At 28.7% G+C, this 17,861-nt stretch overlaps 4 protein-coding genes across 8 annotated transcripts; 1 reads left to right on the top strand and 3 right to left on the bottom strand.

Moving 5' to 3' along the window:
• The first annotated feature begins 309 nt into the window (after positions 1–309).
• LOC119680412 (bifunctional coenzyme A synthase) lies at positions 310–2,300 on the top strand. 4 transcript variants are annotated; one of them, XM_038093331.1, is made up of 4 exons: positions 310–393; positions 589–1,129; positions 1,205–1,551; positions 1,599–2,300. In XM_038093331.1, the coding sequence occupies exons 2-4, from the start codon at positions 592–594 to the stop codon at positions 2,259–2,261; spliced, it is 1,548 nt and encodes a 515-aa protein (XP_037949259.1). In that variant the 5' UTR covers positions 310–393; positions 589–591; the 3' UTR covers positions 2,262–2,300. The 4 variants fall into 4 exon arrangements, with proteins under 4 accessions (XP_037949259.1, XP_037949346.1, XP_037949182.1 ...); XM_038093418.1 differs by having other exon boundaries at positions 320–373; XM_038093254.1 differs by lacking the exon at positions 310–393 and having other exon boundaries at positions 403–1,129.
• An 86-nt stretch (positions 2,301–2,386) lies between these two features.
• LOC119680327 (thioredoxin-like protein 1) lies at positions 2,387–3,767 on the bottom strand. The gene is made up of 5 exons (XM_038093133.1): positions 3,412–3,767; positions 3,193–3,349; positions 3,021–3,128; positions 2,684–2,967; positions 2,387–2,630 (listed from the first exon to the last, which is right to left on the bottom strand). The coding sequence occupies exons 1-5, from the start codon at positions 3,504–3,506 to the stop codon at positions 2,417–2,419; spliced, it is 858 nt and encodes a 285-aa protein (XP_037949061.1). The 5' UTR covers positions 3,507–3,767; the 3' UTR covers positions 2,387–2,416.
• Positions 3,768–5,729: 1,962 nt separating this feature from the next.
• LOC119680194 lies at positions 5,730–14,424 on the bottom strand. Of its 2 annotated transcripts, XM_038092928.1 has the most exons (5): positions 13,655–14,149; positions 9,623–9,740; positions 9,093–9,195; positions 8,874–9,024; positions 5,730–8,051 (listed from the first exon to the last, which is right to left on the bottom strand). In XM_038092928.1, the coding sequence occupies exons 1-5, from the start codon at positions 14,020–14,022 to the stop codon at positions 6,152–6,154; spliced, it is 2,640 nt and encodes an 879-aa protein (XP_037948856.1). In that variant the 5' UTR covers positions 14,023–14,149; the 3' UTR covers positions 5,730–6,151. The 2 variants fall into 2 exon arrangements, with proteins under 2 accessions (XP_037948856.1, XP_037948939.1); XM_038093011.1 differs by lacking the exons at positions 9,623–9,740; positions 13,655–14,149 and adding an exon at positions 14,158–14,424.
• A 1,748-nt stretch (positions 14,425–16,172) lies between these two features.
• LOC119672472 (phosphatidylinositol transfer protein CSR1) lies at positions 16,173–17,699 on the bottom strand. The gene is made up of 3 exons (XM_038083533.1): positions 17,021–17,699; positions 16,663–16,956; positions 16,173–16,600 (listed from the first exon to the last, which is right to left on the bottom strand). Exons 1-3 carry the CDS (start codon positions 17,177–17,179, stop codon positions 16,379–16,381), a joined length of 675 nt encoding a protein of 224 aa, XP_037939461.1. The 5' UTR covers positions 17,180–17,699; the 3' UTR covers positions 16,173–16,378.
• Positions 17,700–17,861: the final 162 nt, after the last annotated feature.

The following is a 17,861-nucleotide window of genomic DNA, read 5'->3' as shown; positions in this document are numbered from 1 at the left end:
TTTTATTTTTATGTCATATTTATATATTTATGTATGCATATAATATATTAGATCATTTAGTGCTACTTAATAATATATATCTTAAAAATTTGTTTATTGAATATCCAGAAATAGTCTATAGTATAGTGAACTATAAAGTCGCATATACATATACATACATATATAAAGTGAATCACTCATATAATAAAAGCTAAATAATTTTCAATATTTTCAAGATTATTTTTACTGCTGTCAAATGACACAAAATAGATTAAAGTTAAGTTGTTTCAAATAATTCAGTAGTCTTTGTTATTATTATTACTTATAATCTGCAACTACTTTCTGTTATTATATTTCTTGAAGAAGAGTCAAAGAACTTATCTCATATTTCATTGTACGAAGGCTTTTTTTGCGGTGGGACAATAATATTATTGTATAAATATACATATGCATATCTTAGAAATTGGCAATCTCTTAGATTTAGTATGGCAGCTCTTAAGAACACATAGTATTTATACTACCACCTGTTTTCATGTTATCAAACAACTCAAAGTCTAAATACCCATTATAAAGTAGTGCAAAAATTTTCATTTTTTATTTCGGATTTAGGCAATGGCATCTACTGGTATTTTGGTGGTATCGAATGTAAAAATTCTAGGCAAATCATTACGTAGTATAGAAAAGTATGTGAATTCACTATACATTCATTTAAACATTCCGGACAGTCTTTCGCAACCAGTGCCTGCTTGGGGACGCTTAATTTCTCAGTTATATATTGATAGTCAAAGTTATTTTAATAGCAATAATGTCGACATGAAAATACTTGTTGGTCCACTGAAAAACAGCAATCATCTTCAAACTCCTAAGCAAATCGACATGATATTTTCGGATGCTCATTTTCCGGATATTTGTAATAATTTACGTAAGAATCTTAACATTAGCAGCGATTCAATATACTTGGAAGAAGGAACTATAAATAACATTTCCGAATATCGCTGCGAAACTGATGCAAATAAAACTTACGACACAGTTGTTCTTGGTGGTACATTTGATCGGATACATATTGGACATAAAATATTTTTAACTCAAGCCGTTCTCAGAGCTTGCCGCAGGCTGGTAGTGGGTGTTACAACATCAAAAATGACTAAATGTAAGTCTCATACGATATTGTTAATAATAATCAATCAATTACATTATTTGAATACATATGACAATCAAATTTTAGCAAAAGTACTACCTGAACTTATTTTACCGGTGGAACAACGCATTCAAGAAGTTAAGGAGTTTTTAATAGAGATCGATTCTACATTACAATATGATATTGTTCCTATTGATGATCCATATGGACCGACTCAAACTGACCCTAATATGGATATGATTATGGTGAGTGCCGAAACATTACGTGGTGGACAGAAGGTTAACGAAATCCGTTTAAAAAATGGATTGAAACCTGTTGAAATATATAGTATAGATGTTGTGGAAAGTAGTGTTGAGGATGGTCCCAAAGAACATAAAATCAGTTCGAGTAATACACGAATAGATTTACTTGGAACTCGGATACGCGCACCTCAGGTGAATATAAATATATGAATCCTCAAAATACTATTGAATAAAGTAAGAACTTTCAGCACTCATCTGCGCTTCCAGCTGAACCCTATATAATTGGGCTTACAGGCGGTATTGCTTCGGGTAAAAGTAAAATGGCCGAACAATTGCAAAAATTTGGTGCTGTTATATTAGATTGTGATAAAATAGCACATGAAATCTATGAACCCGGCAAGGATTGTTACAAAAGAATTATAGAATATTTTGGCAGTGATATAGTTGATTCAGATGCAGTTATAAACCGAAGCAAACTAGGTGCTATTGTTTTTAGTGATCCCATAAAATTAGAAGCTTTAAATAACATTGTGTGGCCTGAATTACTATTAGAAGTTAAGCGACGAATTTCTGATTTGTGTGAGAGGCATCAATGTCAAGTAGTAGTAGTTGAGGCTGCTATACTTTTAAAAGCTGGCTGGGAGTCAGATTGTCATGAAGTATGGTCAATGATTATACCTCCCGAAGAAGCTGTTAAACGAATAATGCAACGTAATCAACTTAGTCAGGCGGAAGCACTAAAACGCATAGCCAATCAAATTGATAATTCTGAAGTTGTTTCTAGATCAAATATCGTTTTTAGTTCTCAATGGGATGAAAGTTTTACATGTAAACAAGCGGAAAAGGCATGGAATTTACTTATGAATGACATAAACAAAATTAATAAGCCAAGCATGTTATGATGATATACATATACACAAAACAGAGCGTGCCTTTATAACTATATAAATATTTCTTTATTCATTAGCGTTTAGTTTGGTTTGGTTTTTATTGTTTTCTAACACCGAGAAGATTTAAAACAAATATATTTATGAAATCAAATGTTATTTTATTTAATTTAATGACTTTCACCCTTTTTACCGGCAACGCGCTTAAAGTCAGTCATTTTTGTTGTCATTAGAGGTGATCCAATAAAACCAACAAAGTCGATTTGTGTAATTTCACCACCACATTGATTATTTTTAACAAAAATCTGCAAGTTTTGAACGCTTTGAAACTTAACATAACGCAGGTTAATTAAGTTTCCGTTTTCTAAATCCTTTGGAGCCAAACTAAAATACAACAATTAAGTTTGTAGGAAAAAATAATTGTAATCTTTACTTACGATAAATCTTGGACGCTTGTCATGCCTTCTGCGGAATCAAAATCGATAGTGCGTGGTTGATTAATAAATAATTTAATGTCTTTTGGTCCGACTTGTGGAGGAGCTTTAATTTTAAGTGAATGGATTTTCACACATTGGTTAAAGGTAACTGATAAAATTAATTGTTCATCACAATCAGATTGTAAAAAGCCACCTTCAGGCGTTAGACAATGCATTAAAGTATGCTCATCACATTCATTTAAACATTCACACTCTTGCTTAGATATAAATGCATTTAAGTCCATCTAAAAAATAATTATTGAGAACATACACTACATATAACATTAGTTATATTTACAAGGCCTTGTCCATAATCTTCGTCACATTCACTACTACCAGACATATGCTTTGTAATTTTTGCTTCCAATGCCAATAGATCTGCTCCCTGTAAACGATCGACCTTTGTCTGTAAATTTACGTTATTAAATTTTTGATCAATTATTTACTACATTGAATGTACTAGCACATACCCTGTTTTTATAAAAGATGAAAGTGGGCATAGCAGAAACACCCTGACTTGCAGCAACATCTTGGCATTTATCCACATCTACTTTAAGGAAAACTCCCTTCGGGTATCTTTCAGGAAACATTCCAAAAAATGGTGCAACGCGCTGACATGGTCCACACCTAAATTAGATCATACGATATATTGAACCATCTAATATACACAGTAATATATAGGTCTTTACCAAGACGCTGTAAAATCCACTACTACTAATCGTGTCCCTGCGGCCAAAAGTTCAGACTGGAAATGTGCCTCATCATTAATCTCACGTATGCTCATTTTTTTTTCAATTTTTGATAAACCACGACTTTTTTAATATTATATTCTTAATAAACGAATGACTCGCGAAATTACGATGCTATTACCTTTTTTTGACAGCTATTAAATATTTGACATATACAGATTCGTTTAATGCATGGTTTGTTTCTTGGCTAATTAACCATTATGCCCGTTATAAATGCGTTCGTAATGTAAAAACAATGTATTTGCTATGATTGTGACTTTTAAACATATTTATTTTTTATGTATATTAAATTACGTACATAAAACGTTAATTTTGTTTGCATTACATTATTGTGCATAAGAAAATATTTGACATGAAATACATAACCACAGCTGCTTGTATTAACATTAGTTTCATATAAATAAACATATAGCGATAATTGCTCAATTAAAATTAAATAATAAAAATAATAAAAAATAAAGAAGAATAGCAAAAATTACTTGAATTTAAAGTTTTATAATTAAATTTAAAAATATTAAATATAATAATAAATGATATAAATGTACTTTTTTTTTTATTATTTGTTTATAAAATATTTTCAAAAAATAAATAAAAAATTATATAAATATTAAAAAGTATACATGTTTATTAAAAATATATAATTTTTTAATAATAAACACTGTACGTCTTCAGCAGCGCGAGCATTATATTAGTCTTATATGTCCAGCACATATTACTTTTTACAAATTTTTCCATTTTCACAAATTTTATTTTATATAAAGAAAATTTTATAGACCAAAAACATAAGCAACTTTTCGAGCGAGCTGTCAATCGAAAGATATTCTCAATAACATATCTTTATTTTCGTCTTTCGAAAGACAAAAAAAAGCTTTCAAGATAGTTTTCAGAACATAAAACATCTTTCGTAAGATCTTTGTGATTTAAATTGCTCTGTTAATCAATTTTATCGCATATATGTATACAGATCATACAGATCAGTATGCATTTAAGTTTTTAGGTTTACATATGAAAGTGATATAACGATACTTAGTTTTTTTCCCAATGAATGTGAAAAATGTGTATCAACTCGATATTAAGTTTAACTTCAATGTAATACAATCCCAAAATATATATTCAAAGTAACGCACATATATATGTATATATAAGAAAAAGGTATATAAGGTAAAGATAGAAATATTAAATGTATACTCTCAATAAAAAATTGCTTTGAAAAAACCAATTTTTTAGTAATTAGTTCATAAATATTAATTCTCATTTATACCAAAAATTTTTACAAATGGTAAGAATTATTAATTAGTCGAAGAAAATTATTTCTTGTTTTCACCAGAAATTTTTTTAAATGATTAGAATAAAAGAATTAATTAAGATCAGACTTTAACAAAAAAGTCTAGTCTTCATACCTTATTATGATTAATCAAATATAACGTACTAAATTCGCATTGCTGTTAACGGTTTTCTTACTGAAATGCATTAACATAAAATATTTAATTAACGTTTGTGATATCATTATATATTACATTAATCAATAAATAAATAAAAAATATGTATTATTGTTAATGATTTATTACTGTTAATAAATAATATTAATATGTATTTGGCTTTCTGTTATTACAAGAACAGTGGACATGGATGGGCTGCCTTTAATATGAAAATTGAATCAGTTTGAGAGATATTTTTTTCAAATCAATTGTTGTTGTTTTAACAAACGTATTGATTCATGATAACTTGAAAACTGAAAAATTGTATACCTAAATGTTTTCTAAAGCAACTGTAACGTTTAGTTGTTAAAATGACCTCTACAAGGCCTCATTTCTTTAGAAATTGTATATAATTTATCAAATTGAAAATTTTATGTGAAATTTTTATATGTACGTATGTATTATAGAAAAATAATAATAAAATGCCGTTAAATTTATATAAAATTTAGAAAATAATGGTTATTTAATTTTTATTACAGGCTTAAATTTCACATAACAAAATCGCTATTTTATTTATAGAGTAACAGTGTTGGCACAGTTTATATATATATACATGTATATATAGATATAATTGTATAGATATAAAATAGATGTGTTTGTCGATAAATATAGAAAATAAAAAACAACATAGTCGCATATTATATTCGTAAATATTCAACAATGAAATATATATAATTTATTACCATATTTATTAAATTCAATTTTAAAATGTGACCCTGAATATTAAAATATCTATTTTTATAATGTGGATAGGTTTTTAAAAAAAATTGAAAGATATAATTAATATTCAAATATATATAAAGTTCTCTTTTATTTTTCTCAATTTGTTAAGGTATATGTTTAAATCATGTTAGATTTAAAATATATTTATTAAAAATTAAAAATATTTAAACATAGATATTACAGCGTGATAGAGCAAAAAGAGGAACCAATATGGATGATAATAACTCTCCCAGTTAGCGCTGTAGGTATATTTATAATTGAGAGCAATTATTTTATTTAATTGTACATATTGTATACAATATGAAATTTAACTAATGTTTTATTAGATAAAGCAGTAGTTTATATATTTAGTTTTAAAATAAAAAATAAGTTTTCTGAATTGAAGTCAAATTGCAAGATTTTAATACTATAACTCCTTTTTGATACTGTGCAATCAATCCTTTTAAAACTATATGAATCGTATAATACTCTGGCATTAATTAATTTTGTTGGTTTTGTGGGCATAACATCAAATTCAAGTTTTTGCGAGTAAGTACTTTCCTTAGAGCTTGCAGAGTTTTGATACAAATAACAACGCAACAGCCATTGGCCACTCCTTCAGCAGGACTTTTACAAGTACAACCTGTACTTTTAGTTTGTTGTTTTGTTGCAGGCGGTGTTGATATTTTGATCTCCGGTTTGGTTATTTTCGTGCTGCAACACCCATTAATACTTTCATTTTGTTTATTATTATTGGAACAACAGCTTGAAGAATTATCTACTGGCTGCGCTGAATTTTCAGTGGCAGTAGAGCGACTGCTACCACAACAGCCACCACTGTTACTACTCATGGAAGCCAAATTTTGTAGTAAAACAGCGACGTCTTCAACGTTTTGATTCATTTCGGCTTCTCGTTTGCTGACGCGCTTTTCTTTAATTTTTGTCTTATTACAACAATTCGATCCATTTGATTTTATTTGGGCAGTACAATTTCTTTTTTGATCTTGGGATTGTTTGTTGTGACAAGGTTTGTCGTTTGAACAACCACCTTGACAGTATTTCGTTTGGTCGCATTTACAATTGGTACAGCTGCAAATGCCCGCATCTGCAGTTATTTGTTTAAGTGTTGGCTTATTGTTACGCAAATCGACCTCAACCAAACCCGATGCATCAGCAGGAACTTGCTTAGCTTGATGCAGCGTTTCTTGCAATAAGCTCGTGTTATTGTCAATGGTCATTAAAATGTCGTTTAGTAGCGATTCCGTTTCCATTTCATCTGTTTCGCTATTATAGTCAACATCCTTTAGTAAATCTTCAATATTTTCTTGTATAGGGATTGATTCATCAGATTGTGTTGGTTCCATATTGTAATCATTGGACTTTGAAATATTGGTGACAATATTTGAGTTGTATTTCATATCAGCATCTATCTCCATAACTGTTGCAGGCAACTCCAATGCATTTTGTCTGTTTTCACAATTGGGGTCATCATTTAAATACGCCAAGTAATCACATGGATCAGACGATATGGGTAAATTTGTATTGAATGGATTTACTGTAGCAATATTAGTTTCACCTATTACTGAAATCTCTGGGATGGCACTTACATAGTTTTGTTGTAGATCGACGTAGCTTGGCATTTCTGTAGGTAATGCAACGCATGCAGACTCAATACGTGCAACTGGCATAATTGGTTTCGGAACAAGCACTGCTGTATCTACCCAAGGTGTTGGTATTTCTTCTTCAGCCGCATAAGCTAATTGTAACGCTTGTGATCGTTCAGGCAAAGGTAATATCTCCAGTTTAGGAGATATTTGGCTATATTCATTATTTGGCACTTCTGGAAGTTGCAATGTGTAATATCCATTATTTGAAAAGTCCACAGTTTCAGATTTTATATAATCTGCAGTTTTGAACTGACAAATTTTGTTTTGAATACTTTCAACGTTTACGAATTCATCAGTTTGTTCTTCTATGAATCCACTACTGTCGCTCTCAGTTTTGAGAGCCTCATTAGTTATTGTAGTTTGAAAACCTTTTTTGTTAGCCTGATGTATAAATTTCTTTGGTTTGTATTTACGTTCTTTGGTGTTTTTGTTTTGAATTTGTCTTTGGTGTGTTTTTTTATGTGATTTAAGACTATGTGAAGTGCTAAATTGTTTGCCACAGTTGTTTTCTTCACACGGATAAGGTCGTTCTCCAGTATGTGTACGAATGTGAGTCTTTAGATGATGCGAAGCGGTAAAAGATTTACCGCAAGCATTTTCCTGGCACTTATAAGGACGAAATTGAGTATGAGTACGCATGTGTTTCTTTAAATCACTTAGAGTTGTAAAGCCTTTATGACATTGTTCACAATTAAAAGTTTCTCCGTTATGTAGCCGTAAGTGGGCATGCAACCTAAAGGAATGAAGCGAAAATTATAAGTAAAAGTTTAAAAATTTGAAAATAATAATAAAAATAATTAATCAATTGCTCCACAGAATTGGATTTATATTAATTTGGAAGTAAACTATTTAAGTTCATCACAAATAATATCGATACTTGACTTAAATATGTACTCTAAAATAAAGGAACAGTTGACGGTTAACAGTTCATAGCACCAAAAAATCAAAAAGTCGAAAGAAAAACAAAAACAAAAATATTAGAATATAAAATTTAAGTGCTAATTAACTGCACTAAAAATGAGAAACAGTTCCTGTAGAAAACTTTTTCAATGTTTAACAAATTTTATGATAGTTTATTACATCAAAACTCAAATATTTAATCAAATTAAATATTTCGCTTTAAATAAATTATTTTACAATTTAATAAAAAAAACAAATTCTTCATTATGATATTTTTCCATCTAATTAAAGTTTATTTATCTTCCTGATTCTGTTTTTTTAAAGTACACACCTAAATGATCCTCTGATCCCCGTAAGATTTTAATTCACCAAAACCCCTAAGATGTGAAAAGATTTCAGCTAGGGGACCATAAAGGGCCCATTCCAATAACCAAGAACAAATAGGGGAAGTTAATAGACTTAATATTCAATCTGAATCTAAATTCATTTCAGCCATAGAATATTGGCAAAAGTATAACAAGAGAGAAAATTGTGACTGGTGAAAGAGTGGGTTCTTATGAATGCTTGTTTTTAAAACTCTATTTTTTTTTATTAATAGCTCTATCGTATAGATTATATATGTATGTATATGTTTAAAGAAAACAAAAGTAGTTACCTGTAGCGTGTATTAAATGCCTTTTCACAACCGCCAACATCACATTCATAAGGTTTAACTTTGGTATGTACTCTTATGTGGATTTTGAGACTGTATGACGTTAGAAACGCTTTTCCGCAACCTTCTTCGGTACATTTAAAGTGATATTCACCTAAATTCAATTATTAATGCGTATATTTTAATAATTCTTGTAGATTTCATTTAAATATTTGAACTGACCCTTGTGCGTTTTCAAATGTGTACGAAGATTCCCAATGGTACTATAGCTTCGGTTGCAATTCTCATAATTGCATTTGTATCGTGCCAGCGATTCATCCGAGCTCTGAGAAGCATTACAAAAGGATTAATTATTTAATAAATTTTAGGAAATATTGGTAATGATAGAGAATCAATCAGAAATAGTTTTCGTATACTTTCTGATTTTTATAGGCAGACACCAATGTCAATATCATGCATTACAGAAGTCATACTTAAGATTACACAGAAAATATTTAGATTAAAAAATGATTAAATTGATCAATAATATGTTGGGTGTTGGGTGTGGGTGATGGGTGATTATTCATATTTAACTCAGTTTAAGTGGTAAGACTTAAGCAAATAAAATTCCAACTAATTCAGCAATTTATTAAGTTTTGTTATGACCGTGCGTATGCGTGAGCTGTTCAATTTGTTATTACTCAGCCGGCTTGAAGCTCGAAACACATGTACATATGTATGTTACTTATTGATTTATTGAATGCGATCTGTACCTCGAAATTAACTGTTGTTTGAGTTGTTGTATCTGCTTTCAGTTTTTTGTGCAAGGCTTCGGGACGTATACATAATGAAAGGTCGTGTTCATCTGCCTCATTACTTATTTTGCTGTAACTAAAATCCGTCAAATAATAATATTGAGTATAAGTTTAAAATTTTATTTCATATCTTTGTAATTCATATGCATAAATGTCTTATATGAACATATGTATATATTATTAATTTATTATATTTTTAATCGATTAATCGATGCGATAAAAAGTTTTATTGTGTAAGTACGTCATCGAAGCATTAAGCTTTCAATCGATAGTAAGCACGAGCTGCATTATTTCATTTTCTCATAAAAGGCGCACTATTATTCTAGTTATTTTTGCATTTGCAATATCTGATTTCATAAAAAAAATTTAAATATGTGTATAAATTACTTTAGTTCACTGTTATCAATACTAGAACAATGGAACAGAAATGTATCCTTCGATTTTTTATGCATTTTTTAATTGTCAGTTCCAGTATTAGTCAAGCACCTTAAAAACTACTGCTTTAGTTATAATATTTTAAGTGGAAAATTATGGAAACTTATTTATTATGTACAAAAAAATCTAAACTAATATGATTCAATCATTGAATATTTCTTTATAAACTGTTATAAGATTTTTCGAGCAATCCCTAAATGCCTTACTAATCATATTACAAGTTTAAATTATAACAAAGGAAATGTGGAATTTAAGATAGAATTACTGGCATTAAATATATATACACATTTATTCATCATTATCATTTAACGCAAAAACCTAAAATGAATTTAAGCTTTCTTCGTAAACTTTCAGAGAATATATCCTCGATTTGTGGTTGATGCCTTCCAGACTTCTTATGTCTTTATCAATACAGTCAATAAGACGAGTTCTTTCATTTTTGGAGAATATAACCTCTATTTATAGTTGATGCCTCCCAGTTTGTCTTGGTAAGACTTCTTATGTCTTTATCAATACAGTCGATAAGACGAGTTCTTTCACTGTGTCTTATATGCCTAGAAAATACTTAAAAACTGTTTCTAGGCTCAAATTGCATCTATATGTACTCTCTGCTATACATTTCAACATATACAATTTAGCATTTATCAAAATATCTTCAGAATTTTTAAGTTCCAATAATTCTTGATTGCTTTCTGGTATGCAGTTTCCATACGTGTCCACAATTTAACATAAAATATTTCTGTTGAATACATCTAAAAAATATTTTAGAATTTTGGAAATATTCACTTAAAAATTACATACATCTGCAGAAATTGACGTTTAAACAATCAAACAGGTTACGATTATCACTACTGAGTACGATGTGCAATAGACATCGTTCCTAATCTTACATGCTTTTTGTACGCCCTTGAGAAACGTAAGTTATCCAAAGAATAGTATGGCAATCAATACGGTTAGAACTTTAGGTACAGCTAAGCTTAGAGAGAGCTTTATTTTCGTCACATCGACAACAATAGGAACATCGTAATAGATTCTGGGCTTAAATTGCAATGATTATTATTCATTTTACAATAATCTCAACAAGCCGAAGTTTTGTTTTTTGTGCAGTTATATGTTTGTTGACTTATTTTTATCATGGGTATCGAAAATGACAATTTCTAAATAATTGATAATAATTGATCAACACCAACATAGAAAATAATATAACTCGAATAAAAGGATACATTGGCATATAAATAAATCACCCTATATACTCATAGTTTATGTACCATGCGAAACTTGTTTTTTAACCAGTAGAAAGGAAAATTATTTACAATATTTGAGCAAAAAATATTTCCTAAAGTATTTTATACTATAGAAGGCAACATGACCTATAAAGATTGCCTCACCCATTTTATAATCCGTTTTTGTTCCCAAACAATACCATTCTCTTTCACATTTCGTTACCTATTCATATACTAAGCCAAGTATTCATATTTGTAATTCCTTTCGTGTTATCTGTAATATAGATCTCCCAAACCACAACAACAACGTTAAGATTGTTGCGTATGTACACTCCCTACAGTCTAATATATTGATACCTGTTTGTATCCACCTAAATAAATATCTTGCGATGGCTAGAACTTGATGAGTTGGCTTTCAATACGTAATAAGAGCCAACAAAATTATTACCAAAACACATTATGTTGTGGTAATGCATAAGAAGTTGAAAGCTGTGGGAGACAAAAGCTGCCGCAGGTAATGACCTGTACAAGGATGTGTCTCCAATGATAATGATGATGATGAGATAAAAGCATCTCAAATGATCACGTTTATATAATATAAAGAAATATTCTTCAATTTTTTTTTAATTTTTTCAATTTCTTATTAATGCTAATGACATGAAATTCGGTATTTATAATTAATAATTAATAACATGTTAAAGAGTTTAGTGAAAATCGAAAGAAAATCTGTTCATAAATCAGAATTTAAAAATAGCAAAAATTGATCTACAAGTTATTTTAAATATTAAAAATCATTTAAGAATATTAAACACGTTATTCACTCAAATTAAAAATAGATTTACAACAAATAAGAGATTTTAGTTTGGTCGCACTATTTTCCAAGCACCCTGCTTTTTGGTAATTAAGCATAGTTTTAATTTAACCTAAATAATTAATAATTAATTTATACAAAATTACACGATTCTTCCATAAAAAGTGCGATTCGTAGTTTGAATTGTCTTTCTTTTAAAAAACACATTTAACATAACTAACAAGGCTTATTAACTAATAAGACCGTGTGCGAGTTCGAGTAAATTGATGGTAAATTGCGGGAAATAATACATTATGTCGATATGGCAGCGAATGTTGGTGTTTATCAGAATTTTGAGTAGGGTAAATAAGATAAAAATTAGGTAAATTAGGTATTACCATTGTGAAAATTTTATAAGAAGTTTAATAAATAAATAAATAAATATTTACATAAGTGTAGTGCAAAAAATACCTAGGAAATTTCAATTTAGTTTTTCTCAATTTACTCGAACTCGTACACGACCTAAGTAAATAATTTAATAATAATAAATTAATTCCAGAACTGGTCACACATTTCAAAATTGTAGCTATTCTATTTATCTATAATTCATTCCGTAATTTCGTAATATTCCGTAATTTTAAGTAATTCTGTAATATGATTTCTGTTTGGGTTGAGATGTTGCGAGGACCTTATTGGCATGACAGCAGCAATGCTTTATTGAAAAATTTGTAGCAATTAGCAATCGAAAATTTACGAAAATTTTTAAGAGCTTTATTTGTAATATTCGGATCTAGAAATTTTTTCAATAATATGGCAAATGTTTTCTGTTTTCGAAATTAATTTTGAATTAATTATGTGTGTACAAATGTATGTACTCGAACATACATCTTACTGAGTAGTGGGCAGCTATGGCTATGGCAACAGATGAATTTAAATTGTGTATCACACCTGCTGCAGACAAAATCATATATTTATTTTGTTTATATTTGATACACTTATATGATTTTAAGAAAATCTTTGTTATTATAGCAGCAGTTGATGCAGATGATTTTTATAGATACACACATGACAACCAAGTACAAATAATAACAAAAATAAACTGTTTCTAAATACAAATTGAATGCAAAAAAAAAAACAAAAAACAAAAACTAACAAGTATATATTATAATAAATATATGATTACTAAGCAAACTAAAACTCCGACCAAAAAACTTTTAATAATACAAATTAAAATACAAATAATTTAAACTGCATAGAATAGAGAGAGAAAATCTTCACTTATTAAAAAAGAAAAGCTAATATAGAAATAACTATTTACAATTGTTAAAGATAAATGTAAAGCTAAAGGATATAAATTAGATATAATAAATGCATTACTAATTGGACTAATTAAGGGCGTTTCTTCACAAGGAACTGTACATACAAATAAAAAACTAAAAGCAAGCAATGTTCTTTGATAGCGTAAATATAGAAAGATTAGTAAAATTAATAATTAGTAACCAGAGCATCGAGCAACTATTTTTTAATACGAGATGAAACTACCTTTCGTTAGTGACATATTGGTTGGGAACAGTAGACGCACTGACGGAAGAATTTGCAACTGCAGGTGCCGCTGCATCAACAAAAAACCCATTAATTGTGTTAAACTTCGTTTGATTGCTATCACATACAGAGTGTGCAAAAGTCGGAGCAGTTGTTACCACCATGACTGGTGGCCCGAGCTGTTCGTTCTTGAACTCATATTCAAACTGTATGCAAATATCGTTTTTGGCATTCAAATTACTAAATGTCGTAGGCATAATTCTTTTTTTTTCATTTTCTTCTAGATGATAATGAGAAACTAATGTTGGTAACGATTTGTGTGCAGATATGGATGATAATGTAGAAGGTGATAGTGACGGTGATGACATAGGTTGTATATCTGTTGTTAAAAAATTGAACAAGAAGTCTTCATCTGCTTCGATATCTATATCACCGATATCATAGAAATTTGTATGTGACGCATCATCGTCTAGATCTAAACTTAATCCTAAATTGTGAAGCACCTGTTGTTGTGTTATTTGATCCTGATCCAATGTACCGATTGGTAAGTCAATGTTCTCAATGCCTTGCGATTGTTGCAATGTGATTGACGAATTTGAGGAATCAAAGTCAGATGATAGCGCTGCTTCTGCTTGCAAAAAGTCATTTTCTTCACAATTACCGCTAATAAACTGCGTTTCCATTATTTTTATGTATATTCTTTTCGATTTTTTTATATCACTTATCAGCAAAAAGCAAAAAGATGTATTATTTAATTTTGCATTACAATACGATATAAAATATAAATTTAAATAAGTATGTGCTAAAGAACACTTGACAGTTTCCAAAGAAGAACAACGAATGTGATAAAATTCGTCGAAGTTAAGAAACAAGTCAAAGAGGAAATGAAAAAACACAACAAACAAACCCAAATTGCTGTGCATTAAATCATATGTTTAGGGATGTGTTCAACAACTCGAATGAAACGAACAAAACAAATACATAATTATAAAGCTAAATTCTATATACAAAATCAAATAATTTGATATAGACAACATTAAATATTTGCAATTTTATATTTATAATATAATAAACATTATTTGTTATATGTGATCCTCTACAAGGATGTAAACAATCACTTGCATCACTTCACATCATCATAATGATGTCATAAATATACACATTATTGTCATAATGTTATGATTTGTCACTGCGATATATTTTCATTTATTATCTTGAATATTTTTGAATGTGTAAATTACAAATGTGACAAGTGTAAATTTCTTTTTAGTTGTAAGCAATCATCTGGTAATTACAATAAATGTTAATAAAACATGCCAATCACTAATTTATCATATTTATGGCCAGTTTTATAATTCAACTTAACCTTTAGTGTTCGGTATTGTGCACTAAAGCGGCACTTAAAATGCAAAAAAATGCCACATTAGCACAAATCTTCAGTTTAGTACGCATTGTAAAATTTATATTTAATGTCACATATTTAAACAATCTAACGTTTTGACAATATTTCAAATTTCCGTTACATATTTAAATAATATAGCAGTAGTAAATACTATAAAAATTAACACAGCAAATGAACAACATTTGCCACGCTAAATCAATATAAAATTAGGTCCAATAGTTATAATATAATACTACATAATTTTTGAAATTTGATAGAATTATTATTTCTAGTGCTAAGCCATAACTGTTTACTATCTATACCACGTTCCATAATTAGTAGAAAAAATCCATACTATAGACCACGCATATAATTTGAAAAATAAACTAATATAATTTGAAAAATTAAAATAAACTAATTTGAAAATTAACTATTAGTTAGTACTTAAATAAATGCTGGTGCATAAACTGATAATTTGTTAACAAAACATTTGTAATGTATGATGTCCACTATATTTGTCTGAATTGAAATGCATACAATTTAATATAAGCGTTAGAGATTACCTGTAGCATGTCACCACTTAAAAAACCTTGTCTTAAAAATCAATACAGTATTGATAATAGACAAAATATGTATATAGCATAAATAATTATGCTGTTAATAATTGCATTTATTTTTAAATCTATATACTTAGCCTTTTTGTGAATGCAAGTCTTACAATAAATAAATCTTTATTATTCACAGAAATAGGTATTTAAAGTAAATAGAAGATATCTTTTCTTGATAAGGTTACCCAACATTTATTATAGTAATCAAAGATTAAGATATGACTCATAATAATACGGCACGTTTAAATAAATAAATGTAAGAAAATACATTACACGACAGTCCTAAAATAATCATGTTCGATAAATTTTTTATTATTTTTAATTAAAAAACCACATCTAATTACGATTTATATAAGATTTATTTAACACACACATTCCATATACATATTAATACACAAGTATTTTATACCTATATTTGGTTAGTTAACTTATTACTTAGTTGGGATAGTTTTTTTTTTTAATTTTATAAGTAAAATTTATTACTTATATTTGATTTAAGGTAGTGTATGATTTTATTAATTTTAAATACAATTTTTCTTGAATTTATCATCTACTGCTAACAACTTTTTAATATTATACATTAAACACGTTACATTTCATTACATAGATATACATAACATATGTGGGTAGATATTTTATACTAAGCTCTTATTTGTGTACATTTAAATTAATTAGCTACTATTTTCACTTTGAAATAAAAGGTACATTCGTTTGTTTCACTAACAAGAATTCCTTTTACATATTTGTTGGTAAAATGTCTGGAATTAAATATTTGCATAATTCTGTTTCGTTATCAACAAATATAACTTTTTTTGCAGTGTTATCATCCAGCCACTGACGTATTACTGGCCATATTGTGGAAAAAATTCCTGGAGAATTTATTATTAAACATACACCCAGTCGTTCTGGGTAATGTTTGCTCAGTAGCCAAATAAGGTTTTTAACCAATTGGTAGTCCTGAAAATTTTCAAATAAATATTTTTATAAATACTATAAATGTGAACTTAAAATTTATTTACCATGCAGGAAGTGCTAAATCCAGCCAAATCGAAAACAATACACAAGCTGTCTATAACTTCTTCAAAACATTTATTACTAGCTTCCTCCAGGCAAAAAACAATAAACTTAGTAAGCTCATCGATATTTCTTTCTGATGTATTGTGGTTTTTAGCTGGAATGTATACAACGGGACGACCCACGCAATCTCTGTGCCTTAAAACAATTGCCTTGTCAGCATATTTTTTTATTTCTTCACAATTTCTGAGGTTTGCAACACCATATTGTTCACGCCATTTATTTGTTTTAAGTACAGCCTTTATATATAAATGTCATTATTGTATATACTAAAAAAATTCCATATATTTTGTTTTTGCTTACCTGAAAAGCAGCATCTGTAGTTTTAAATGCGCGTAAATAACGTCTTAAGGAATATTCGTTATGATACTGTTTTTGATCTGCTTCAACGATGAGTTTCATTCGCTCTTTAAGATCTTTCAAATCACTTTGATTAACGGGATCAGGTACTTCGTTAGACATATTGTATATATAAGATATGTTCACAAATTATGTTAATCAAAATTTTCTTATGACGAACTGTATTCGCAATAGTTACAAAAAAAGATTATTACTATCTTTCTTTCTTATCGTCTATTGTTTTCCTTGTTTTTGCCTAACACTTTTTTTCTGATATTCTTAGTGCAATGGCAATATACTCTTCAACTGCAAGTAATATAGGTGAATTTCATGTATGTACGTTTATATAATTATACTACACCACATATATCTAAAATGTGATTTTTGTAGTAAAATAATTATTATTTGTTTGTAGAAATAAGTATTTTTCATATTATATCGCGCTGTTCACATTTTGAGTACGTACTAGAAGTACGATATAGAGTTCTATGTTCAAATCTCACTTAGTTTTGATCTAAAAGCACACTGTAAAAATATATATAGTATATGCTTATAAGCTTTATCTTATATATAGAATTGCCTCACTACAGAATTTACATCTAGCTTACAGCTATAGCTAGATTAACCTAATCTAACTTTAGAATTTTTACATTGTACATTTTGATAAAGTAAACAATTTTTGACATATTACAACTTTTAGCTACTTTGTTTTTGAATGTATTTAATTAACTTGTTTCTTCTATTGGACTTACAAGATTATCATTGACTTTAAGTTGTGCAAAATGAATTCGTAATAAAACAATTT

This window comes from Teleopsis dalmanni, chromosome 1 (assembly GCF_002237135.1).
Source record: "Teleopsis dalmanni isolate 2A chromosome 1, ASM223713v2, whole genome shotgun sequence".
In the NCBI taxonomy this organism is placed as follows: Eukaryota; Metazoa; Arthropoda; class Insecta; order Diptera; family Diopsidae; genus Teleopsis; species Teleopsis dalmanni.
This window is presented reverse-complemented; position numbering and strand designations above follow the sequence as displayed.